Source organism: Passer montanus, unplaced genomic scaffold, assembly GCF_014805655.1.
Source record: "Passer montanus isolate IOZ18808 unplaced genomic scaffold, ASM1480565v1 scaffold90, whole genome shotgun sequence".
NCBI classification, from domain to species: domain Eukaryota; kingdom Metazoa; phylum Chordata; class Aves; order Passeriformes; family Passeridae; genus Passer; species Passer montanus.
This window is the reverse complement of record NW_024374368.1, coordinates 1,121,827-1,148,439: the sequence shown is the minus strand read 5'-3', so window position 1 is coordinate 1,148,439 and position 26,613 is coordinate 1,121,827. Positions and strand designations below refer to the sequence as shown.

Sequence of the window (26,613 nt, the reverse complement as noted above, 5' to 3'; positions counted from 1 at the left end):
ATTGTGTTCTACCCCACCAAGATGAAAACTGTGTGTCTTTCCTTTTTACCAGGTAGTTCTGAAGACAGTGCTCCCTATTCCTGCAGTGCAGAGTTAGACCACGTAGTGGGAATGTGAGGGTAAGAAGTGAGGTATGACGGATGTTACTGCTACGTGATCTGAATTCAGTTATATCAGTGATTAATTTTTCTTGTACTTGGGGAAAGCTGCAAAGCAAGGGGTAGCCACATAGTGGGAATGTGAGGGTAAGAAGTGAGGTATGACGGATGTTACTGCTACGTGATCTGAATTCAGTCATATCAGTGATTAATTTTTCTTGTAACTTGGGGAAAACTGCAAAGCAAGGGGTAGTCTCTGCAGAATAACAATGAACACAGCCAGAGAGAGCAGGAAATTGCATGATACATGAGCACATTCTAAATGCTGACTCACAGCACCCCACATTTCTCCCTGCTGCCTTCAAAGCTCTCCCTAAACTCCTCATATATTCAGCTTTCAATGTGATTCACATGGTCCCTGAAGCACCCCCACCACCATTCTTAAGCTTTTTATTTTCCTTCTACTCCTACTCTTTCCATTTTTCCCCTGATGCCTGCTGTACCATTGTTTTCTAGATCTGTCATCATTACTTCCAGCAGTCCCTGAACAGAGGGACAGGGTCTGTAAAACAACTGCCAAAACCCTTTTTCCCACACTTCCTCCTATCTGCAGCTCTCCTGGGCCGTATTTAGTCTACTTTTTACTAATTTTGAATGCAGATAAAATGAAAACAACTGCATGGAAGAGTCAAATGACACTTTTGAGAGATTACTTCAACTTTTAAGTTTCCAACTTAATAAACATGGCTCTGGAGGATGAGGCTTACCTCACCTGCATTTATAGCACTCCTTTGCAAAGCATGACTGGGAAACCACCATATCATTAAACCCCACTAAGATTACACGTTCCAGATTTGCAGGGGAAAAAAACCCGCCTGCTCTAGGATATGCAACTCAGTTTAATACAGCATTCTGTAAAACAACTTACCTTGTAACTCACAACAAACGAAGCATTTTGGAAAATCAATTTTTGCTTCAATTTTCCTTTTTGTGATGAAGGAACATTACCCCTCTCCCATCAGCAAGCTCAGCAATGTCCTCCTGCCCCTTAACATGGCAGCCAAGAACCCAGGCACTGCTAGAGCAGCACCTGCTTTGTATTTCCTGAAATTACCTTTCGGTTTAGTGAGTTTGGATACAGACTGAACTTTTCCACTCTGCAGTCAACTTGTGAAGTTGATTCATATGATGTTTCAAGAAAGCCTTTGTCAGAACAGAGATGATCTCACTAAAAGAATGGATGTGACCATCTCAAGGATGTGGCTATTTAGGTGTCATGTTAAATTAGTACTCTTATAGTTCAAATAGTTCTGAAAAAGATCCTACACATCATCAGTTTCTATAAAGATATAATACAGAGGACATTGACAGGTCTTTCTCTAAAATTCTGCTACTTTTACATGTTTCTAAATAGTAAAAAACTACAGAACAAAAAATATTAAGTAAATGTGTTTATTATTATTGGATTTTTTAATGCAGAAATAGTGTTATTTCAATTAGAGGCTTACAACCCCGTTTCATTGTTCTTTGTGCCAAAACAAGAGACAAGAACACGTTGGTCAATTGCATTTTGATTAAGAGTCCAGCTGTGGTTTCAGATGTTTATGCACAAACTTCATTGACAGCAGGATTGATTACATTTGTACATTAAATGAGAATTTGTCTCAAAAATAATTAAAAAGACTAAGGACTCTTCTTATTTTAACACCCTTTTTACACAGAAAAGCCATTTGCATACATGAATAAAATATATACGAAGGATACAAAGACCAACTTCACAAAATTTATGTCACCTTGACTGCTACAATATTAAAATGGAAATTAGTCTTTTAATAAAGAGAACCAGTTGTGACACAAGAAGAAATAGCTCTTCCCCCTTCCCATAGTTTTAACTACATATAACTCGGTGAATACAATTTTCAGAACAGATCTCTGTATCACCTGTCCATTGTTTTAAGAAAGCAAAAGTTTAGCTCTTTATCAGTGATTGTAACACAACTTCCTATCCTTTCACATTTTATGTACCAAAGACCAAAAGAGTTTATAATTTCCAAGAATGCCTGTGGATTAACTGGTGCAGTTCAGAGCTGGATATGGGTAATTCTGAAAACATCTACTGAAAAATATGTCTTTAATGGTGAAAACAATTACTTCTCTTAACTGAAACCTCTTTAGCATGCAATCAGACAAGCTTCAAGGGACATGTGCACAATAGGAAATTGTCTTGTAATTATTAGTAGCATCTTCCTTCTTCCTTTGAACTATTAACCAAAGCTAATGCTAAAGCAGTTATGAAGAACCAAATAGATTCTCTACTTCCATTTTAACAGTAGGATTTGCCTAAATAAATGTAATCCTCTGAAAGTGAAATTCTCATTCCACAACTCAAGTTTCAGACCTACAGCTGGAGATCTGTGTAAATGCAGCAAAGGACACAAAACAAAAACACCTCTTATTTCTAGAGGTTGCCTCTCTCAGAGCCACCCAACAGCAGCCAGGTCCTAGAGGAACGACGCGCTCACCATCCTGAAATACCGCGGCTGAGTCGGGCGCCAGTTATCAACCAAGGGGTGATTGGGTTCGTTCTCGGCGTTCTTGGAGAGGCTGCGGAGCTTTGCCATCTGCAGAAGAGCAAAAAAAAGTGTCTTGATAAATCCTTTGGGATCAAATCCAAAGCTAAGGAGGCTGGTCCAGCTGGGGAAACAAGTCTCCTTCAATGTTGTGAAGATGTCCTTCACCCCACCACCACAAGAACTGTACTCTGTTCTTTTCCTGGCAGTGATATTCTTATGAATAATCAAAACAGAAAAATGGGTCCTAGTTGAACAGAATTGTGAAAAATAGTGTCATTTAGATCCTGTCTACAGAACTGTGTACAGATACAGAAACTGTGGGAAGCACTCAGAAAATGTGAATACAGCAGCACCTGCTGTAATCAACCTCTCCTACTCTAACCTCACCTTAGTGCCTGATTCTTAAGAATCCTTTAGAATTACAAGGTTTTAAAGCTGAATTATAAATTAATCGTTCATTTCCATGGGACGTCTGCAGCAGAGGATATATTTTGCTGCAGTGACACAAGGAGTTCATTATTGGTAACAGGAATTAGAATTTAAATCGGGATGAAGACTTGGTCAAGGTTTCAAATGGTTTGTAAAAAAGGTCTACAGCTTGACTCTCCTTGGTCATACCAAGGTATGTTTCCTTTTTGGAGAGATGTCCTACGAAGAGTTCTGCCCATACTCATCAAAACTGTAATACTCTTTCTCTACTGCTTTCTAGTTTTCCAAGGATGCAACATGTATACAGATACCCTATATTCATTTCTTATCACTACCATGCACTGCACTAGACCCAAAGCACATCAGCTGTGATTCAGACACTTGACCCTGTCCCTGTTTGAATGACTTACCATGAAAAGCACACACACATTTCCCATGTGTAACTCGAAAACGTAGTCCCATGCAGGACATGCATCACCTTTGTTCAACAGGAGCTCCAATGCACTGACATATCTACTTTTCAGTACAGATTTCAAGGCCAATACAAGCAGAACTTTTGCCTAGGTTGTCAAACCTGGATTCACTGTGATTAAACTTCTTCTAGTTTATGGACTGAGCTAGCTTGGGCATCTCAACATTACTGTTCACTGAACAGTTCAGAAAAGCCAGCCATCCTAGTCAGCCTGAACAACAATGAGATCACATTTATAACCAGCATAACATGCATCCGATGGATTAATATTCTGAAATTAAATTTCAGAGTTGAGATGAAGAATAATTTGTACAGGAAGATATGAAAATATTCATCAGTTTTGCTAAAACTGATAAATTATGATTGGAGAAGAGTGCTGGAGTTTATTATTTGTGGAAGATCTGCTCTACTCAGTAAGAAACCAACATGTGTTCCGGCTACGATTACATAAAGATGAAAAAATTAGTCTGCAATTAGACAGAGTTATTCCACAGCTAAATTCCCGTTCTTTCATTAAAAGTAATCTGAGCAGCTAGGCCACCCACACTCTATCTCCCTGGGATTTCTAGTGAATTGATTTTCCTGCATTGCACTGATTTGCAGCGACTGCACTTCCCCTTGTGGCTAATATATGGTTACCATCTGGCTGCAAAAGCATCCAAGAAATCCACTGCAAATGCACACACACTTAAAATAATCACTATTAATGAGGCTGCCTGGTACTACACTGTCTAGGATTAGAAATAATTGGCAACACAATCCTCTTATGAATACATTATTTAGAGTGCGGGCACTCTGGAGTGAGGGAAGTATTTCTATTGTATTTCTAGACAATAACTCACACACGCTGCCAATTCTGCCTGAAAAGCAGCTACCTCAGGGTAAGAGCCAATGTCTCGTCTCTATGTAGTAATTTCATCTTTAACTTAAATGTTCCATTTTTTCTGCAGGAGGAATGGTTAAAGAACAGTCTGTATGTTTCCCAAAACTCACTAATTTTAGAACAACTGAAAAAAAGATCATGACCCAAACACAACTGTAGTCAAAAAGTCTTTTCATGAAGCTGGATTAATAATGTGATTAATTCTTTCTTTAAAAATGCATTTTAAATCAGAGATGCTCAATAATGACTACACTTTTCCTAATATAATCTGTAGCTGACCTTCTGTAATATAAACATCTAAGATGATTCATTTTGTGGAAAGCAGTCAGACCATATTTGTATTTTTCACAGAAGTACCCACTTTAAAATAGCCTCCATATTTTAATTTTTGGATGGACAAGGAAACAGAAGGCAGAGCAATTCAATGAGCTCTGAAAATTAAGCTGTAAGTTATATGAACACATGACCATTTTTCATCTATTGCCAGCTAAGTTTCTCATCGTACCCAAGTTCTATTGCTTAAAAGATAAAGAGCCACTTAAATACAAAGTACTAGAAAATAAAAATATTTCCCTTTTGTGGTAACATATGCATCAATGAATACAGTAAACACAGTATAATCTTGAAAACTTAAAACGAGAAGTTATGTGTCTAATCGTAATACCTACATGATATATCCATCCCTTAATTAATATTCATGTGCTTTGTATCCTGGAGCCTTGAAATTTGTGGTACTGCATCATTATAGTCTGCTGACTAGAGGAATAACCTCGGGTGGGAAAACTGACTTATATGTGGTAAGATTAGAATTATAGGCTGAAATGTGCTAAAAGCAGGCTTTCAAATTCCTGTAAGTGGATTGGGGATAAATTAGGAGAGGAATTAACAAGAAATACTTCTTTACAGTAAGTAACCAAAAACGTTTTTGATATTAACAATACATTATAGTTAACTGATGTTGCTCCAGTTTGTGAAAATTTAGCTGGTATGCCTTCCAGAAACAGATATCAAGCATGTAATTCAACACTTCCAACTTACACTCCCATCTGCAGTACAGGGCAGGCAGAATCACCAGTCCCATTACATTCCTGCTCTGATAAATTATGTTTTTGAAAGAAAACTCTGACTATCTACACTGCTGTATGTTTTTACTGATTTAAAAAGCTCTCTGATATCTGTGGACTTGAACTAACATGGTGTTGGATGTGGGGTAGTTCTTCACTCCTCTTTTAATCCAATAATTTCTCACAAATCCAATGACTGTTGTCCTTGTCAAAAGAATAAATTCAGGTCATTGCATGTAAATAAAATGAAGGGCAGAGTTTACCTGGTCTGAACTGACTATGATGGGCTCTCTAAGAATAATCCAGGTAACACACTCTTCGCAAGGTGGAGTAGTGACAGATCCGTGGTATGTCCAGTAGTCATGGGATTTAGGGAAAAGAATTGAAGGATCGAAGTTTGGAAAAGGAGCATTTTTCCCCTTTAAAATAAAAACAAAAACACAACAAAACAAAACAGAAAACTCTTCAACAAATCTAGTCAAGATTTGTTTGCAGCTCTGCTATTTAAAGAAACAGGGAGTGACTCAGATACTGCACATGAGGAAAGTAAGCACAGATCTGCATGAGATATAATGGTGCAGTGAGACAGGGGAACTGAACGACCCTCACACATGGGCCCAGAGAAGCATGACAAAACAGAAAACTCCATGATGCTGCTCCTTGTACCTCAGCTAACTCATGTGAAGCAACGTCCAGTACCAGTGTGTTTCACTCATTTCTGTGCAGAATACTCCTCCTTCTGGCCTCCTTTCTTACAGAAATTCTTTCTACCTATTGAATATTTCATTAGGTCACCATATAACAAAGTGAGACAGGTACTACTTTTATAATATTTGTACTAATAACAAGCAAGACAGCCTATGAAATGTGAGATTTATCACAATGTTATCTAAGACACAAATGTCTAGTCAGTGGTATTTCCAGAGATCCATTAGGCAGCATATTAGGACCAAATGGGCCAATTTATAAATATGCCTTTTATTTGGCACTGCCCAATGAGGCAATAAGGTCCCATGCCTATTTTTTAAGCAATCAAAGACTGGGTAAATTGCCCATTTTTGCCAAACTCATATCCCTGCTAAAGTCAAAGAAGGCTCATAAGTAAGTGGAAGAAAGGACTTTTCATGTTAAGGAAAAGCTGTCCATGGTTTTATTCCCAAATATATTCTAGAAATGTTGCAGAGAAGAATCTGAAAACTAGGAAGTCAGACGTTATTCTTTATTATTTTGTCCTGAGACTTTGAGCAATCTTCCTGTACAGAAAAGCTTAACATCGTTACCTTTGTTTTGATAGCATTTATTTCTTCAAGAATTCTCTTCATCTCTGGTTTGGGAGTTTCCCCAACCTGTAAAGAACAAAGTGTAAGCTAAGCAAGGAGTTCTGTTTGACCAGGTTTCTTTTTTTTCCTATTTTTCTCTATGAGCATCTATCAACTGTAAAACTACAAGCATCTATCTAAACATGTATCAACTATAAAATTATAATGCATTAACCCAATCTATCATCCCCACCAGCTTGGTAAGCTATGTCTTCTGTCTGTTACCTCTGCCTGTACCCTAACAGATATTATGATACAAAGGGGGACATTTAATCAGTACAGAAATTTTAGCATAACAGGTAATTTCACAACACAGATTTCATGGTAGATATATTGTTTGCAATTTCTGATCTCAAAAAATACATCCAGCTTTCTATCTCTAGTTCTGTATCTAGTGAATATTAATTAAACAAGAGAGAGCAACAGTTAATATTTCAGGCTAAGGCTGCATGCCCCTAAAAGGATTTTTAGAACAGGACGAGTAATATGTACTGCCTGTAAGATAGTTTTATTTGAGAGAAAGTTCATGAAAAACCTAGAAGAGATGCATGTCCTTGAAATCTGTCCCCAGTTAGCAAAAAAGACAGCTGACTGCTGTTGGTCAGAGGTCCACTTCTGACACATGTCCCCATTCCATGAACCACATAGTGACACAATAGCTGCAGGGACAAGTGTGTGTAGTTTTGGATACCACTTGAGATAATATGACTCATGCTCTGTAACTTGAAAGGGATACATTACTGAAAGTCAACCCCTTCAATGTGGCAGGATCCCTAGAAAATATACCCACCAGAGAGTTCTGCTTTGTTTAACTTTCCAAGAATAGAAACTTCATAGTATCAAGGCAAAGAAGGGTTGCATGCTTCTACTTACTTGCAAAAATATGGCCAAAACAGCAATCCCATCAGTTCTTCTCTTAGCATCAAGGTAATTACTGTATTTGGGATTCCAGTGTAACAAATGTAGCTTGAAACAAAGAAAAAGATTTAAAAACCCCCGTTATTGAACAGCAAGCCATCAGAAGGCTGAATTTAAAGTTCTTCACATAATTGTGTGAGTTTGAGGCAATAAGGAATGATACTGAGGCCTTCCAAAAAAGGGAGAAGAAAAAGGGACAGCAAAGTAATCTATTACTTATATCTAATAGCATAATTATACTATTTAATAACATATTTATGCTATTAGCATATTTATACTAATAGCATATTTATACTATTTTTAAAATAAACTATAAATATATGAATAAGAAATTGAAAAAAAATAACTGTAATCTCATGTTAAAGCTGAAGAAAAGTTGCTGATGTAATCAGGTAGACCATGCAGTTCAGACATCATCTACTGATATGTGACTCATTTCCATCTGGCATTCGAATTACAGCAATTCTGCCAAAGAACCTATATGAATGTCATTCATGTATATTATTAGTCTATATTTCTCATTTTCTTTACAATCCTAAGGTGCTAAAGAACCAAGGTAATTCATTCTTCCCCCCCCTTTCTATCACTGCAATTTTATACTACTACTATAATTCTCTATTTTCAGAATACTGTTTTAGTAAGTTTGGATTGCATATGAGTAACTCGGTCTTGCTGTGCTGTTTCACACCACACTGGTTTGAGAAAATGGAAACCTTTGTTTCACACAGAACTTTTCTTTTCTCCTGCTGTGAGAATGACTTCAACTTGATTTATGTTTATAAGAATCAATGGGACTAAGAATAAAAAGGCACAGATAAACAAACAGAAAGAATTCCCAGAAAAACAGAGAAATGACAAATTTTGTCCCACCAGAACAATAGTGTAAAATTTTATTTAACACCCTGTTTTAAAGCAAGAAGTGGTGAATCTTACCTCTCCTGCATACCTCACTCCATTCACAACATGCTCCGAGCCGTGGTCGTCAGACGAGCCCCAGTGGAAGTGCAGCTGCCGCAGCCTGTAGACTCCTGGAAGTGGCCCACCTCTCAGCACTGCAATTGATAATCTGCAACAGCATCAGACTCAAGGATCTCCCAACTCTTTTAAATGAAATACATATGTATCTGCAATATTTACTCATGTATTTACATATTTGCTGTACAGATGCCCTATGTCCTGATTTTAGCCACACGTCAGGCAACCACCTTCAGCCATACACACCTACAGGCAGAGGAGAACTTTTGTGTCTAGGCTTCCATTACAGTCACTAGAGATCACTGATTTAATTCAGCTGCATGAATGTGCACCTAGTACTTTCTGGAATAGTCCAGAGACATCTGGACAGGACTGAGAGATCTGGTCCAGGATCTGTGGAAGAATTGTACATTCTAAACCAATATCTGGAGGCAAGGGGAAATAGATTAGGTTATCAAACATGTCACAGGATGCCTGTGTTTGGGTAACCTAAGTAACCCCTAATCAGAACAGTCAGGCCTCTAGAGTAATTCTGCTTGCCTTAAAGTAGACACTCAACAGACAGTGACCTGAATTGCTCTCTGGACTTCTTGAACTCCAACTCTGTTTCCTCAAATGGCAGTTTAGCTATAACCTACCAACTTTTAAAATCACACAATAAGACACCTAAATATAGAGAGGTCTTAATCTCCCCCTGAATTAAATCTAGGATTTGCTGATGTGAAAGTACACAAATATAACCACAATTAAGATCAACTACTGAAGTGCTAGATGATAAAGAAATTCCCAGAAAACACTACAAAATGTTGCATCTTACTGCAGGCTATGACTTATTTTTTAAAGAGTTATGAAATCACTGATGCTGCTTCTGCTCTAATAGCTGCTCCCTCCAGTTGTGGAAAAGAAGAAAGAATGCAGAAAATAAACTAGAAAAGCAAACACTGAGAATGCAAGCTATTTTTGTGAAGAAAAGTCCAGCCAGTGATGAATGATAGCTAATTTTCTAAATAATGTTACCATTCATAAATAATATTGTAAATGAAGGTGGTCTATTTGAAAGAATCAATGAAATAGAAAAACGTATTTACATTCACCAAGTACTAGAAGATACTCAATTGTCATTCACTTTTTTTGACAACAAAAGTTATAGCATTCCTATAACTTTCAGCAGTTTCAAGAACTGGTCTTTATATGCCAGAGAAAAATATCCTTCAATATGAAAATTATTAAATCCATTATCATCTCAAGAAATACAGCACTAAGAGCTGAGCAAGCTGTTTTTCTCAACAAATTCCTTTTACTTCTTCCCACAGACACTCATAACGGTGGTGAACACAGTCAGGGTAAGAGTAGTAGCTGACAAGGCCATCAATTCTCCATTAAAATAGATCTGTAAGGCCAAGTAATCCTCTTTAAGGTAAAAGTATGTAATTATTTCCACTGATGGGCCATCAGCAGACATTTTTGATTGGGCATTAGGTGAAGCTCTGCATCATCTCATGCCAACACATTCCAGTTTTACTCATCTATAAATAGGCAGTAACTTTACCTAACACACTTTAAGCAGAAAGAATGATGCAAACAACAGCTCCTGAAGGTAAAAAGGTATTTCTTTCTCTTTTAATTACAAGTGTATAGTATTAAACATATAAATACAGGAAATAACAATGTAAGTAAATTAAACCTTCCTGCATTTTAAAAATGGAAAAATAAACAAAACCATTACAATAATTAAGTTCTCCAATATTTAAAACATTAAAAATCCCAAAAACTCTGTCTGCATAGCTCAAAGTTAGTAAGGTTTTTTTTTTTATTTTTAAGCACGTGCTTTGCAACTTAAATTCTAAACATATCTTTACCCTCTTAGGCTTCAATACTATGCAAATAAAAATTCACAACCACATAACAGAAAAAGAATATTAAATAAAAGGTTATAATAGAAGAGATGGTATCTTGATCTAATTTTTCTGCAATGTTAGTATAAATTATTTACATGTAACAGGGAATTTCTCTGACTATTATTACAAAGGAAATGTTCACCTTAAATATCTGAGAGTCATGTTAGAATTACCAACATGTAACTCCCTTAAACTTGCTGCCATTAAAGTAACACGGCCCAGGTGCAGGAATACACAAACCAGCTCAGGAAGACAGGGGAGAGGCACCTTTTTGGTGCCTTATTGTTGCAAACTCTCATCCCATTGCTCAGTGACTGACTCTAAATGGGTTTGCACATCACCCTCAGTGACCCATCAGTGCCTGATGCCAAACATAAAAATGTCAGTCTGTCTTGCCCAAATTCTGTGCCCCCCACACATCCACAGTGAAGAATGATCTATCACGGAACAATCCTACATGGACACACACATGGACATCTGCTCTGGAAAAAAGCTCACCTTTTATTTGATCTGTCATCAGCTGAGCAGCATGAGACAAAATGGGCTAATAAAAGAACGGGCTTTTTTCACTTTCAGTGTAATCACTAGGGCAAGTGTTGCACAGTAAGATGCAATTAAGGCAAGAAAACCCTGTCTCTCACTCTGTGACACAGCAAAATGAAGGTGTCATGCAGTTGAGTGGAGATGGCTGCTCCAGTCACTTTGCCTTAGTTAGCTGGGTGCCCTTGACAACAGGAAAGTGACAAGAAGCTTTTCAAATATGTGCACTTGCTGAGCAGCTTCTGTAGGGGTCTGGTTGTTAATCCCTGCTAGTGTCAATTGTCATTTGCCCTCACTAAAAGTAAAACTGGCAAAGTTATGCCTACACAAATGTCTTCCCTGTTTGCTGTAAAGGAAGGTGAAAAAACCCACAGAGAACAAAGCAGACTCATGAGACCACTTGTGTTTATAAACATGACAAGGAATGACTGTTCTAGGAAGATTTATGATCTTGCATCCTGCCAAATCCATAAAATGAACTGGTAAACCCCAATGAAATTAAATTAGTAATGTACTACTGTATGACAATTGAAAAGACATATTACCTTTGTTATGCTGCTTTATAATAGAAACTAACAGTGCAGTACAGAAACCACAGCTGTTTCACATCACTGTCACATTTTGAAAGTCATAAAAAAGCCTCTGCTCAGGACAGCATCTCTGTACTGAAACCATCCAGCTAACTGCAGGGATAAAATGTGTTTCCTAAAAGCTTTTGGAACTCAAATTTCAGTTCTCACTGAAATATTCTTTAAGCAAGCACTGAACAGATATGCAGCAGGATTACGCTTATTTCTGTTTGAACTTTGTACTCTTTTGGGGACAGACTGGGAAAGAGAAGTGTCAGACAGAAGTCTGTCAGCTTGCCACCCACCCTCACCTACACTATGACACATATTTGCCAGCCTGCTCATCAGTCAGCTCCCAAATCATCCTCGTTTGTGATCTGTGTGGCTGCCCCACCTCCAGGGGCAGAAAAATGACAGTCCTCTGTGTAGCTGTAGCCTCAGCAGGCCCTTGACTAGAATAAAAAGTCAAGCACTTTTAATTCTAACAATGGAAATTCCAAGTTAACAGAAGCTCAAATCCTAAATTCCCTGTACCCAAGTACAGGAGTTCTCAATACCTTAATGCAGACATGACAAATGACAGATGTGTTGCTATACTGAAGGAAGAATTTTAATGTTGCTGCCTTTTGCCTAATGCAGTACAGCCATTGAGTGGTACTATGACTACAGAAGTAGTGGTGCTATTTTTGTAACAGCTACTGATTTTTTCCAGTGGAAATTCCAAGTTAACAGAAGCTCAAATCCTAAATTCCCTGTACCCAAGTACAGGAGTTCTCAATACCTTAATGCAGACATGACAAATGACAGATGTGTTGCTATACCGAAGGAAGAATTTTAACGTTGCTGCCTTTTGCCTAATGCAGTACAGTGGTACTATGACTACAAAAGTAGTGGTAACAGCTACTGATTTTTTCCACTGTAAATTCACCAGACAAAATGTTAAGTAACATTTTGCAGGAATCAACTAAAACTGAAGTGTCTATGGACAGACTTCCCCCTGGTTTAAAGTTACTGGGGTTTGTCCTCAGCCTATAATAACCAGTGGAAAAAAAAAAGTTTTATTTACCACAAGTTGATAATCAAAGTGTCATTTTCAAAAATAAATGAGATTTTCCACAAACGGTATTTGAGGAAATGCTGGCCACAAGCCCTAATCATGCTAAAAGAGCTTATTAGCAACAAGCTCCGACTTCTGACAGTAACTGTCTCTATTTTTTTTTTCCTGCAGACATGACAAATGACAGATGTGTTGCTATACCGAAGGAAGAATTTTAACGTTGCTGCCTTTTGCCTAATGCAGTACAGTGGTACTATGACTACAAAAGTAGTGGTAACAGCTACTGATTTTTTCCACTGTAAATTCACCAGACAAAATGTTAAGTAACATTTTGCAGGAATCAACTAAAACTGGAGTGTCTATGGACAGACTTCCCCCTGGTTTAAAGTTACTGGGGTTTGTCCTCAGCCTATAATAACCAGTGAAAAAAAATGTTTTATTTACCAGAAGTGGATAATCAAAATTTCATTTGCAAAAATAAATGAGATTTCCCACAAATGGTATTTGAGGAAATGCTGGCCACAAGCTCTAATCATGCTAAAAGAGCTGATTAGCAACAAGCTCCAACTTCTTACAGTAACTGTCTCTATTTTTTTTTTTCATCATCCACTTTCAAAGCCACACATTTCTTTGACAGGAAAGATTCTGAAAACAGCATCAAGGTAAGCCTGTAAGAATGTGTGCCTGCACTGAGGTACTCCAAACCCTTCAATGTCACTCATCTGAAAGCCAGTAAAAGAAGAAGTAGGAATTTGTTTGCTTGATGAACAAATTCAAATTTTGCCAACAAAAACAACAAAGAGGGAAGATGAAGGCAGGTATCCATGTGATCTTAGTGTATCTCTATCCAGCTGCTCTGTCTGGGTTCCATCACCAGACTTCTGTATTTTACTGTTTCTCAAACAATCAAAGACTCTGGTGTAAACATCTAACCAAGGTATTACAACAATAGCCAAAGAGTCATTAACTGTAAGGAAGTCATATATCCCAAAGAACATTGTGACAATAGTCCCACCAGCTAGAAACTCTCAGGACACTTCTCTGATATGAATATTTTATGAATTTTAGAAATAAATGGATTCTGATAGTGGAAATAAGATGTCAGCCCTAATTCAAACCAAAAATTGGGTCACTGCTGGATCTAAAAGAGTATCTGAACTGCCAATCAGGCCAAAAAAACCATAGCAGTGTTAGACTGCCAAAGTACCCAAGTTCTGGTGTGTTTTACTGAGCCCAGCTACCTAGAAGGTTTGATTTCAGCTCCCAGTTCTTTTCTTAATTTTCAGACTCCAGCCCCCACCTGCAATCATTTTACAGTGCATAAGGTCCATCTACATGGATACAGTAAGACAGGAAAATGAATCCACAAGAAGCCATTAACTTGTATGGATAGGCAGCAGAGGCACAATACTGGTCCTACAGCAACCTCATCTGTCAGCAAAGCTTTCCAATTTGTAGCAGATTCTCAAAGTCAATCAGACTTTATAAACAGCTGGAAATAAATTCTCCAATTCCTTCCACTAGGCTAACCCTAAAGATAAAAGTAATAAGGTGTTTTTCAACATAATACCTGAATTATATTGGATGACACTCTAATTGTCTGAATTTAAGAAACTGTCCTCAGTTGTGAATTCTCCAAATGTTCTTGGCAGGATACACAGTGGATGTAAAACTTGGAGACATCCAAAGTAACTGATTTTATTATTCACCTTGGTAATTTATTCAGCAATCTATTTTATCCAAACTAATGAAAATGTAGACAGAAGTACAGATATGGGTATGACCACTATAACTGAAAAAAGTCAGGAAAAGAAATGCTTAGTTTTCTGTTTAACTCAGAAATAATTCAGATAGAGAGAGTGATAGACACATACACAGAGAGAATGAGTATCTTTGTCCAGAGGAATAAAAGCTTAATTCCTATATGATTGCTATTGCATATGTATGTTTTGTGCAGCTGGTGGTTCTTTTACATAAAAAATAAGCCATTGTACATATCCTAAAAAACTTAAAATGTGTTCAAGTCAGTAGGAGTATGCACAGTGGAATTCGTCCTGCAATTAGCATTATATTAGAGAAAGAACACCACCCACAGACTCTGCAGGCAATGGTATAACAAAGGAGACATAACAACAAACACTGAATGTTTCTTGACTTCAAAGAGTTGAGATATACACCTACTTTCTTTGCAGTGAGTCACTTTTTATTTCTGAGATCAAAACACAACAGTTACTGAGCAGTTCATCTGAAAAAAATTCAGAACATTCTGAAACTTTTTGCTCTTTGCGGTGATTGTTGCATCCATGCTGTAGATTGCTGTGTCTGGATACTCCCTCCCATTCAAAATCTGAGTTATTTTCACAATACTTACACTTTTATTTTTATGCAGAAGATGCAACCATTGGTATATCTGATGCTGTTCTAACAAATAACAACAGATGGTAAAAAATGGTAATAGTCATGGAGACCTCATATACCACAGCTACATTTCTTTACTTGTGCATCATTTTATCTGACATCAATAATATTTTTCTTCAAATAGCATTGAAAATTCCTACTTTTCTAGAAAAGTTATAAAACTCTTGACTGCAGAGTAATTTGTGAGTTTTGATAGTATATTAACTAGTCCAGCGTACATAAATTTTGATCCTCAGTTTCATGAAACATAAGCAATTAGTCAAAAATCCATTAAATTAAATCAAATCTATGTCTATATATACTTAATATGAAACAATCTCTTAGTAAGATTTCTCATAGTAATTAGAGCTGTCAGTCCTAGTCATATAAAAAGTGTAAGTTTTAATGCAGATAAGAAATAAGTCTGTACACTGTATGCTGTCATAACTGCAAGGGAATAAAAGGTGACACAAATTTATCAGCCCTATAATCAATGTTCATTAAGACAAAACCTCATGAATGTCAAAAAGTTTCAACCGATTAAATACTGTGATGTTGTGGCAACATCTGGCTTGTTACTTCATTTATCACAATTACATGGACGGAGTTTTTAAATATTGTAATTTAAGATGTTCTTCAGGGCATCTCAAATAGGTAAAACAGAATTCAGTTCTCACAGACAAAGCCTAGGCCTCCTTCATCCTGAACAGCAACACAACTGCAATGACTTTTTGCAGCCCCAGAAATTTATCTTACACCTTAATTCACGCTGTACAAAGTTCCTTTGCGGCTCTCTCCATTCCCTGTGATTTTACCGATGAACTTTAAAAGGAGTCCCACACTTTAGCAGCAGCAGCACAGGGTCAGTCAGAGAAACCTGTACATCACACACAGGCAGGACACAGCACCCTTCCAAGAGCCTGAACATTCAGAGCAGGCTCTTCCATGCAAATTGAGAAACAGTCACTTACGTATAATGACAATTAGAGATGAAAACAAAACCGACCTGATCTATCGAATGAATCATCAAATACAACTCTGCAGGTTTTTCCATTATTGAGGATGGTCTTAGCTGCACCAGGATCATAACTAGCAAACCATGGTAGTAGAGAACTATCATAATGCACCTCTTTGTTATTGATTTCAATCGGTGACTGATGGCGTCCTTTTGCAAAAGGGTAATTTTTGTGCCACTGATCCGGTCCTACAAAAAAGTACAGAGAAGTATCAGGAAAATCTTTTCCAGAGAGATAGGAATTATACTTGTTACAATTAACACAAGCTTGGCTTGGCTTAAGTATAGAGCATCATTTAAGTGCATTAATTGCCCAGTTGTAATTCATGCTCTGTCAAGAGTTTCACTGTATAAAAACAAACAGACTGATTTCTAGCTGGAATACTGGATATTTCAAGTCCTTCAACTGAACCTAAACTCTTACAGCAACCTCAAGACTGACTACAAGGACAGTGATAATAGGCCAAGGAAGAAAACCAGAGGTGAATACTCAAGTCCAGCAGCGGCTAGAAGTACGACGGGATATACCCAAATGATTGAAATATGGCACCATATAATCATATGGAAAAAGAAAAGGCCACTGATCCCTGGACATGCCAAGAATTTGAAACGTGGATTTAATTACCATCATGGTTTCACCAAGAAGTTCATGTGGAAAAAGCCGGACCAATGCTGAACTGTTCTTCCTGCAGCAGAGAACAGGAACACTACACCACCAACACCCCAACCTCTCCAGGCAGGCGGGGTCTGCAGCCCAGCACTGCTCTTCCTGCATTAGGCCTGGCCTGAATTTGACATATTGCCATGTCCAATTTTAATTTACAGTAACAGTAGGAAAACTGACTTTATTCAACTCAAAGACCCCCTGCCATGGACCTCTCCTTCTGCCACCTTTGCCTCTTCCGTGCCTGCGAGCGACAACCGAGCGGCCTCGGCCCCGCCACCTGCAGAGCCCCGGGCCCGTGTCCCCGCCATGCTCCCTCGGGAAGCGGGGCCCCGTTTCGCCCGGGTTTCGCTGCCGGGAGGAGCGGGCCGGGCGCGGCCCCTGCTCACCGTTGTCGCTGTCGTAGCCCCAAGGGTAGTAGTTGGGGTTGATCATGGTGCGGTGCCGGCGCCGCGCCCCAGCCTCTGCCGGCGGCTCTGGCAGGACGGCGGCCTCGCCTCACGGCGGCTTTTTATAGACTCCCGCCAAATCCATGCCCGTCCCCGCCGCCCGAGGGCCGGGAGGGCCCCGGAGCCGGGGGCGGGGAGAGCGGCGCTGCCTCGGACCGCCCGCCCCGCGGGCGCTGTGCCCCGGGAGAGCGGGGGAAGGAGCCGGCGGGACAGTGCCGGGAATGCCCAGCGAGGGAAAGGGGCTGCCTCCGCCTGCCCCGGCGCCGAGGAGATGGCAATATGGAAAAGCACGAATGTCCAGCACTAGGCACAGGCAGTGCAGGAATAGTTTTCAAATTCAAGAGACATAGGTGCGCATCCATGGGCGGACGCGCAGCCAGAACAGCCAGGGAGCTTTAGCCGGGCTGGCTGCTGAATGAAATGTGCAGGTTCAGGCAGGCCGGCGGGGCTTTTTATGGCTGTTTGTAGAAAGCCGCTTTTGGCGTGAGGCCTGTCCGGTTCGGAGGGGCTGGGTGTCTCCCCAGAGCTCGCTGGAGCCGTGTTTCCCTCCTGGATGTGTGGCACAGCCCTGATCCAGGGGCCAGCAGGGGGTGAGAGGATGAGTCCAACAGCTTTTGTGCAAATGGCTATCACAGGTTCACACCCTTCCCTAGGAAATTCCCCTGTATTCGCCTGGGTTCCAGCGCTGCTCCCTGCTGTGCGGTCTCCCGTTGCCTTCATAAACAGCTTCCCTGCAAAAATTCGGTGGCATTAATTGCTCCAGCCTTTAAAAAGGTGCTGCTTCCTCTACTGCAATGTTTCTTGGTAATTGGAAATCATTATGCTAGCTGAAGATCCAGTTCCTGCCAGCTCCAGATAAAATCGTTATTATCAAATTAAGCATAGGATTTGTTTGTTTTGCTTCAGCTTTAATTCTCCTTTCATTTAGCAGGGTGTTATGCATCAGATTGCACTTAAAATTGTAAGCATGCTTGCTAGCAGGCATTTGTTCCTTATGTGACACACAGAAATCAAATGACTTCTAAAAATATTTGTTATTCTGACACACAGAGAATTGCCAGATGAGATAAAGACAGAGGTTAGCATCAATGGTGTGAAATGGATGAAGGGCTGACTAAGTAGAAGACAAAACACTAGATTAAAAGATGAATTACTGTGATTTAAATTTTAGAAGACTTTGTGTATAAGAAGGATTGAGCTTATTTTACTTGCTAGTAATGAAGTGAGGTAAAAAAGTACAAGTTGGTTGAAGAAAAATGCAAATGGCATTGGATGGGAGTGTGGAGTCATGGTGCAGAAAAATTCAGCATCCCTGAATGTTGTGGAAAACTACAGTGGATAATATTTAGTAGGTGAAGGTGCTACATGGTGAATCATAGCCCTGGCTGATAGGGTTTTTTCTGATATGAAGAGAAAGTGAAAGAGAAGAAAGAAGAGTGGGTCTGTTGGTGATAACATGTCAATAAGCGTTACCAGGCAGGCACTGCTCACAGAAAAACCCAGGAGTGAACCAAGGACATGTCACTGGAGCTGAAGAGACCCTGCTATGACCTCTGAGACAGGTCTGTTGGCCTCATGAAGCTGAATTACGATGAATTGCAACAGGTGCAGGGGAGACAAGGCCATTAAAGAGCCTCTTTTATAAGATGAGACTATAAAAGCTTAGTGTGCTTTGCATGGCAAACAAATGGTAAGAGGGTAAGTGACAGCTGTCTTTCTATGCACTTCATCAGAGAGGTAAACACCAACAAACTGAAGAGTTATTGAAGCTAAAGAGAAGTATTAGCCAATGAACAATACATCTAACTTTGCCATGAATAATTTGAGGCAAGATAACAAATCAAGGTTTGGAATCACCCAAGATATTTCAGTGACTTTGCAGTATAAAAGTGGAGAGATGAACAAGGTACACAGGAGCTTTGTATTTATGTCTGACAGAGCACATACTATTTCCCACGTCTTCCTCAGTTTGCACTTCCATTTCTGGGCATCTTCTCACTGCCATGACCCACAGACAAATCTGCAGATGGAGACCATGTGACATGAAAGTACAGTGTCTTTTAAATTGACTTTAACAGACAGATTTGAGGTTGTACTTTATGTCCTGGATAGGAAGACCCAGGAATTTTTAGATACTGTAATTTCTACCCTGGGCTCTCAGGCAGAGCAATTTTTCAGAGTCAGTGTGTGTTCTGAACTCCTTGACATTTAGATGTGGAAATAAAGAAGGAGCAATCTAAGAAAATGTTTTAACATCAGACACTTTAATTCAGACCTTTAAATCAAATAAATAAGTTATTTCTGATGAAAAACAAATGATCTTTTGTGTATATGCTTTCACTGAGCTCTTTTTCCGTAGGACTTGAGAGTCATCAAGAGGACCAAGTAAGACAGGAGGCTTTCTTCTGGCTTCTTCTACTTTGATCTTCTTCCTTATTCAAAATAGTGTTCTTACCCCTTTCCTCTGGATTTACTCCTTTCCCCAAGCCTGAATTTCCTGTGTCCATCAATACCTCTCTCGAGATGAAATACTCACTTAATTCTCAAAAAACACCTGTGTAGAATCCCTTGAAAACACTGTTCTCTGCCAGTAAAAAGAAAGCCTTCAAAAGTCTTTGTTGGGCTCTTGATTATTTAATGTGGTCTGTGCAAGAGAACTGTTTTAAGAAAATGCACAGATGGCATAGAAGACAAGGTTAAGATTGAATTTGGTCTCAAGCAGAGGTGGTCTAAAAGGAGAAGGAAAGCAGCAAGGTAATCAGGAACACTGGGAGTAGTTCATGGTTACAAAGCAGACTAATGAGGGAGTTAGAAAAAGGATTCCAGGATTCTTGATAATTCACCCCATGCAAAAAAATCTCTAGAACCTTGAATTCCAACAAATTTTGTAGTTCTTATATCTTGATGAGACACAGAAAGCTATTTCAGGGCAGACCACAGGTCACAATTTGGCAGATCCCCTCTCTGTGTTGTAACTAAAAAAATCTACTGGTGCTTTAGATAATGTTAAAGTCAGAAGTCAGATTTATCAAAAAAAAAAGTAAGGCTTGGGCTTTAAATTTAAAGTGATTTAAAGGACAGTCATTGAGTTCAGAAATGAAGATCATTCAGGAAGTGAGAATAAAATTCACCAGATAGCATCTGTCCATGGAAAAATAAACACACAAATTCAATACATAGATTCCTATAAAGTTTCTACTTAGTTAGCCATTATGGTGTTGCTGCAAGCATTACCCAGATGGCGTATATGCTGAAATGTAAGTCTCCATATTAGTGTGGATCAATATGCTCATGTGTGCTCTGGCACCGAGTAAGAATGATGTCATCACTTCATAAAAGCAAAGTGTGCATGTATGCTGTGAAAAATCCCACAACTTGGTTGCTCCTGTTCACTTAGGTATATTTTATATTTATTTGCATTGAATTTAAAGTGTAAGTCAGAAATGAAAAGGACTAGTCCAGTGTTAAACAGGTGATTAAGTTTACCAGGATAGTTATCTAAAGCTTGTATAAACCATTTATTCTCAATCTTCGGTAGTAAGTGATGTGATAAAAGTGTTAGTCGTAAGATCCAAACACACATAAGGAAGGTCTGGAAGAGAAACCCACAATCTTTATAAACTTAAACAGCAGTCCCACTTCCCAGTCTAAAATGCTCCAGCTCTTCTTGCTGTTCCTCTGACCATGTTCACTGTAGCGTGCCTTTATGAGAAGGTGTTTAAATATTCCATGAAATGGTTTTGATGTAAGGTGAACCTCAGCACTTTAGGATTATGGTCCAGATTCTGCTCCTTACCTACCTTTGTAGAACGGCTGAAATATATCAGAACTTAAATAGTTCTGCAGTATAACTAATGAGAGGCAAAGTCCTGGGACAGAAAGTGCAGCATGAATCCCCTTTCCTTATGTGTCATGGAGAAGTGCTCACAAAAGCTTCTTCTGTGTCAGCAAACAAAAAACTCCAAGGAACATGATCGGAGGGAAGATCTGCAATTGTGAGGATACATCAGCAAAGCCTTGATACTACTGATGGTGCTGAGGACAAAGATACGAAAATTACTTCCAGAAATAGATGAAGAGGTTGTGTTTGCTCATGTTTCATAACTCACTTCCAGAGGGTGGAGGAGGTTGCTATTTCTAGCAGTCCTGACATAGCGATTCCTCCCAAATGACTTTATTTAGGCTTTGCTCAAGGGACCAGGAATTAGTACAAGATCCTTGACTGATTAGCAGACTATCACCTCTATATATTGTTACCATCCTTCATGATTATTCACTTCTGCTTTTGGATGGATAAAACAAAAGATCATTAACACAAGAGCCTGTAGTCTCATTTTGACCAAGTACAAGGGTAATTCCTGTTCAAAGAGGCAGAGGCACATAGTTGGCCAGGAGATTTAGGCTGGGCAGTTATATTTACTTCTCAGACATATGCTTGGACTTTACACTTGAGATAGATATTTTTCCACATAATACTAATCACCTTTAAAACTAGGGATTTGACAGTGCGGATGGAGAAATGTTTGAAGCTTATTCTGAGTTTAGGTAGAGGGCATAGACAAATATGATTTAATGAAAGGCTGTTCCTTCAATCAGATTGATACATTTATCAATCTAAGAATGACTGTATTTCTCTGTAGAGTAATTGTGTCATCAGTCCTGGATTTAGACGTGTAATTCCAAAACCCATCAGATGAGAATGTCTAAATTTTGCTTTGATTATAAATATAAAGGTAAATTTATTCTTTCAGGTTATCTCTGTATCGCCCACAGATCTCAGAAACTATGACACTTTCATCTCTATCTGCAAAAAATTCCACATACTGTCATTTTGCTGAGAAAATGATAAAATAGAGACAAAGCTCTAACACAAGCTGGCCACACAGAAGGTCAAGCTATAGAGTCAGTGAAAAGACTTAATGTGTAACCATAGAAGTTAATGAATAGCAGCCACCTTCTTGCATCACGGAAGAGTAAAGTTTAGGAAAGTTCTTCGGTACTTCTGTAATTTCTGGTACTTCTGTTATGAGGTCTTGGAAGAATCAGGGTCTGCTGCATTAGGTTATTACAGGATTCTCATCCAAAGAATCATGTTCCTTGTATGTTTTTTATTTAGAACTAAGTGAAGAAAGAAATACGGTGATTGAGAAAGTCTATTATTAAAACAGAAAAGTTCCTTTTTCCATTACCAGTCAGATCAATAGAAATTACAAGATCAGACCTATTTTTCATCATATGCTGCCACTTATATAGCACACCCCAACTCCAGTTTTGGATCTTTCATAAAACACTGATACAAACTGTGTCATCAATTCAAGCACTCTGTCCCAGATTTTTTTTAAATTTTTTTCTTTGCCTCTTCCTCCTTATCCTACATTGTTTGTACAAGGGAGAACAAGGCAATGGAAAAGCATTGATCTCAGGAGATGAGCTTTTGCCCAAAGGCTATACTTATTAAGGCCATCCTTGCTTCTCTAGAGTTATTTCTTCAAGAAATGGAGAATGCCAGCTCACCCTTCTACAGCTGTTTAACCCTCCAAATAAACTTTTAATATAGTATTTACAAAATGCAACACAGACTAGAAGGAACAAAGAGATCTGTGGGAAAATGATCCAACCTATCTAGGGTTCCCAATCTGCAAGTAATGCGGGTGCAGCAGGTATTTCACATTATGTTCAGAGCATCAAGAGCCCTTAAATGTTTTGTGATGAATATACGTAACAGCTTAAGTTTTTGAAAGTCCTCTGAATATTTTGTGGATCACCACGAGAGAGCAATAAAGTCATACTTAATATACCACTGGGAGAAAGGAATGAAGTCCCATTTCACAAGAATGAGTATCAGCTGCTTTTAAAGGAAGTAGGCAAAATTATCTATAGTTTTACTTAAAGAAAGGAAGATGCAGAAATAGTTTAATTGTTTGACCTTTATTGAATATAAACACACAAAAACCTTGAAAATCAGCTGATCACAGCCAGAAGAGCAATTGGCTTAAAAGATACTAAGCAGACATTTGTCATTCCATTATTATGAGTCAACACAGTGAAATATTGCTGCTAGCAATGACATGATCTTTTAGAAAAGTGAATGAAACACCTTTTCAAAAGGATGTACTCAGAAAGTGACATTTTAGTCTTGCATCATGAAAAGCAACTAATTGGAATAAAATTCCAGTGTTGTTAGGTCTTACTGAACTGGTGGTCAGTTGCAGAGCTACAGTAGTCATGCTATTCAACCTGAAAAAAATGCATATGCAATAGATTAAAATACAAGGGAAATGTGCTGACAAATGGGAGGTATTTTAGTACCTGTGATATATGTCAACTAGCCTAAAACTAACCTAGAAAGATCCAACCTCAGAACTCTGGCATATTTCAAAAAAAGTGTTTGGATCAGCATCACATAAACCAGTTGGCTGAATGTTATGACATCATGTTGATGACATTTCTCTTTGCTTGGAAGTAATGTGATAACAATGGAATGGGCAGCACCATAGCACTCCAGTAGCCTAAATAACTCTGCAGTTTTCTGCAGATCAAATAAACAGCCAGCTGGTCACACCAGTTAATACTGTTCTGCCCAGCTATAAACTGAATGTCTTCCTTATTCATCTTTCCAATTAGGCATATTTACTGATAAATCACTGAGTGATTTATTGGCCAAGTGGCAAGACAGAAGAAAATAAAGAGAAGAAGAAGGTTATGAAGTGTCTCATGTCATAAAGAGAACAGCCTGGACAAAGGACATGTGGTGCTCTTGTTGTAAGGAGAATGGGAACTAAGCATGGTAAATGGGTACTGAGATTGGTATGAGTCCTTGGGGCAGGCAGAAAAGAGAAAGGGGCCAAGTGGTAAGGAACAACTGAAGAAAAAAGTGAAAAATATATTTGTGGTACAATAATTATTTGCTGGTTGGCAGGAGTCCATGAAACAGAGAGGAGAAAATGAAGGCAGACTACAATGTCTGTGAGTGGAGAAGTGACAAGACTAGATGGCAAGGTCAGTAAATGCATCCTGTAAAAGTACTGATGCATTGGTAAAATGCTTCAGTACACACAGAGTCCACATCCTTGGAATTTTGTACACCTATGATCAAAAAGGGACAAGTCAAACAGATAATGACAATTTAGATTAACTTTATTCAGATATGATGAACAAGATTTGCTCCACCAGAGTATCCATTATTTTTCTGGAAGGAAATTTCATTTTTCTTATTACTGGCAGAATTTTAATGACCTGAACAATGGCACAAAATATACCCTCAGCAAATTTAAGAATGAAGTCATGAGCTGCTATCCAGAGGAGCCCAGACAGGCTGAAGAAATGGGCTGACAGGAGCCTGAAGCAGTTCATCAAAGGCGCCTGGGGAGGATGGGCTAGGGCTGACTGGCCACCAGGCACCTTTGTACAAAAAGATGTGGAAATCCTGGTGGACAACAAAATGAGTTGAGCCAGCAATATGCCCTTGTTATGGTGCACACTGAGCTGCACTAACAAAAGCATAGCTAGAAGGTTGGCAGGAGTGATAATTTCCATCTTCAACACTTGAGCAAGTAGATCTAGAATCAAATTTTGAGCCTGCTATTGCAAGAAAGATGTTGAATAAGCCTTGCAAGTGCAATGCAGGGCCAGCAAGGCAGTGGGCTGGAGCACCACAGGCAAGGAGAAGCAGAGCTCACTAGATTTGCTCAGTCAGTAGAGCAGGCTAAGCTGCATTGACTGTGTTTCAGTGCAGTGCCAGACTGCAGAGCAATTACACCAAATTACAGAATTGTTTGGGATTATTGTTTTGTGCCTTGTGCAAATATTTATATTGTCTACCTTCTATTTTTATAAGGAATATGTGAAAAATAAAAAAATCAAAAAAAGAAGCTGCAGAAAACACCGTATTGTTTTGCAGATGGTTGTGCATAGCATGCCTGGCACTGTGCAAAGGACATTCACACAGTGCTTTTCATTGGGCATGCCATAGTTGGTGTGGCATGTTACAGCCAAGAAGCCAGTTTGTCATATGCCTTCCACTTCACTGAAATTTGTGCCAGGCAATGGAAAACATGGTAGGCATGAATGGAAACCTATCAACAGCAAGATCTTTGCCAAAATAAGAAAAACTGCATACTGAGTTGAATTATTTTGCTATTATGTCACAATCCCCATTTTCCTCCTACAGTTTCTATTGTCAAGGAACTGATATTTACAGACTAGGAGTAGATAGCTCTATAAAATCTCTTTCTGCCAGGATTTATTATGGTTTTATTGATACTCATCTACAAAATCAAAGAGTTGCTATGGCATAGTCTGCTCTGCCACTTACATTATTTTAGAATCCACGTAGAAAAAAATCTATACTGAAACAAGAAAAAAAATTGTATTTTTTTAGTATTGGTATTTTTGTCACATTTGTAGGTAAAAATTTTTATACATGGATAAACTAGAAATAAAAGCCCAAGTAAACCTATCTAGGTGAATGTTAAAAATGTGTTGGCTCTCTTGGCTGGAATGTGGGTAAAACACTTGGCCTATTTCAGCATGTGTTCCCATCTACCCACTTTGCAATGCAGTGCAGCTACAACACATAATTGTGAGCTCATTTGGATACTTTCTGAATGCCATCCAGACATTTCTGTCAACTGCATTGTTTTGCCTGCTACCTTTCAATTCCTTTCAAAACCCTGGAAAACACTTGCATCAGCAAGGACACACACACATATCACCCAAGTTTAATTGTGGAGCCAAGAGGTTCACTGTAGTGACTGTACAGCAGTTTATGTGGAACAACTGCAGTGTGCCCAAGAAGTGTTATTACTTGATGGGTGGGGAACCATCTTAGGGATAACAGCTTGTGCCATTGGTACAGTTGAGATGGCAGTTCAGGATAATCCAGAAACATGCATTTCTGTAGAAAGGTTGCACCTGCAAAAATCTATATGGTGACAAAATGGGTCAACCAGACAGCTGCTTAGTGCAGGGAACTTCTAAAGAATGCTGGGGAATTTTGCAACTCTGTCTGCCTGCTAGGAAAAAAAATCCAAGTCCACATTGGCTCTGCCAGTTCAGTTTGCAGCTTGCAGTGACCATCTCCCATGCAAAGAGAAGCAGCCTGTTCTGGACCAGATATGGATAAGCAAGAATGCATCACCAGGAGAAAGGTGGAAGGCATCCCTCAAAATCCTGCATCCATGGGGCAAACTCTAGAACTGACCCCTCTGCTAGAGACAGCCCTGGCACAAAGTCAAGCAGTAAGACTGCCTTTGAGACAGGCTGGGATAATCTCTGTAGATCTTATCAAGTAC

General features: G+C 38.9%; 1 protein-coding gene across 1 annotated transcript; it reads right to left on the bottom strand.

Annotated features, from left to right (window-relative positions):
• Positions 1 to 1,568: 1,568 nt before the first annotated feature.
• Positions 1,569 to 17,383, bottom strand: LOC120495777 (carbonic anhydrase 3-like). The gene is made up of 7 exons (XM_039695632.1): positions 17,261 to 17,383; positions 16,199 to 16,396; positions 8,690 to 8,808; positions 7,712 to 7,804; positions 6,800 to 6,865; positions 5,783 to 5,938; positions 1,569 to 2,719 (listed from the first exon to the last, which is right to left on the bottom strand). Exons 1-7 carry the CDS (start codon positions 17,304 to 17,306, stop codon positions 2,600 to 2,602), a joined length of 798 nt encoding a protein of 265 aa, XP_039551566.1. The 5' UTR covers positions 17,307 to 17,383; the 3' UTR covers positions 1,569 to 2,599.
• Positions 17,384 to 26,613: the final 9,230 nt, after the last annotated feature.

What these genes read in the sequence shown, in the direction of transcription:
- LOC120495777 (XM_039695632.1), bottom strand. Translation starts at nt 17,306, where the DNA reads ATGATCAACCCCAACTACTACCCTTGGGGCTACGACAGCGACAACG. An exon ending in GAGTGAGGTATGCAGGAGAG is followed by an intron (nt 7,805 to 8,689) that starts GTAAGATTCACC and finishes CTTTGTTTCAAG; the next exon opens with CTACATTTGTTACACTGGAA. An exon ending in TAAATGCTATCAAAACAAAG is followed by an intron (nt 5,939 to 6,799) that starts GTAACGATGTTA and finishes TTTATTTTAAAG; the next exon opens with GGGAAAAATGCTCCTTTTCC.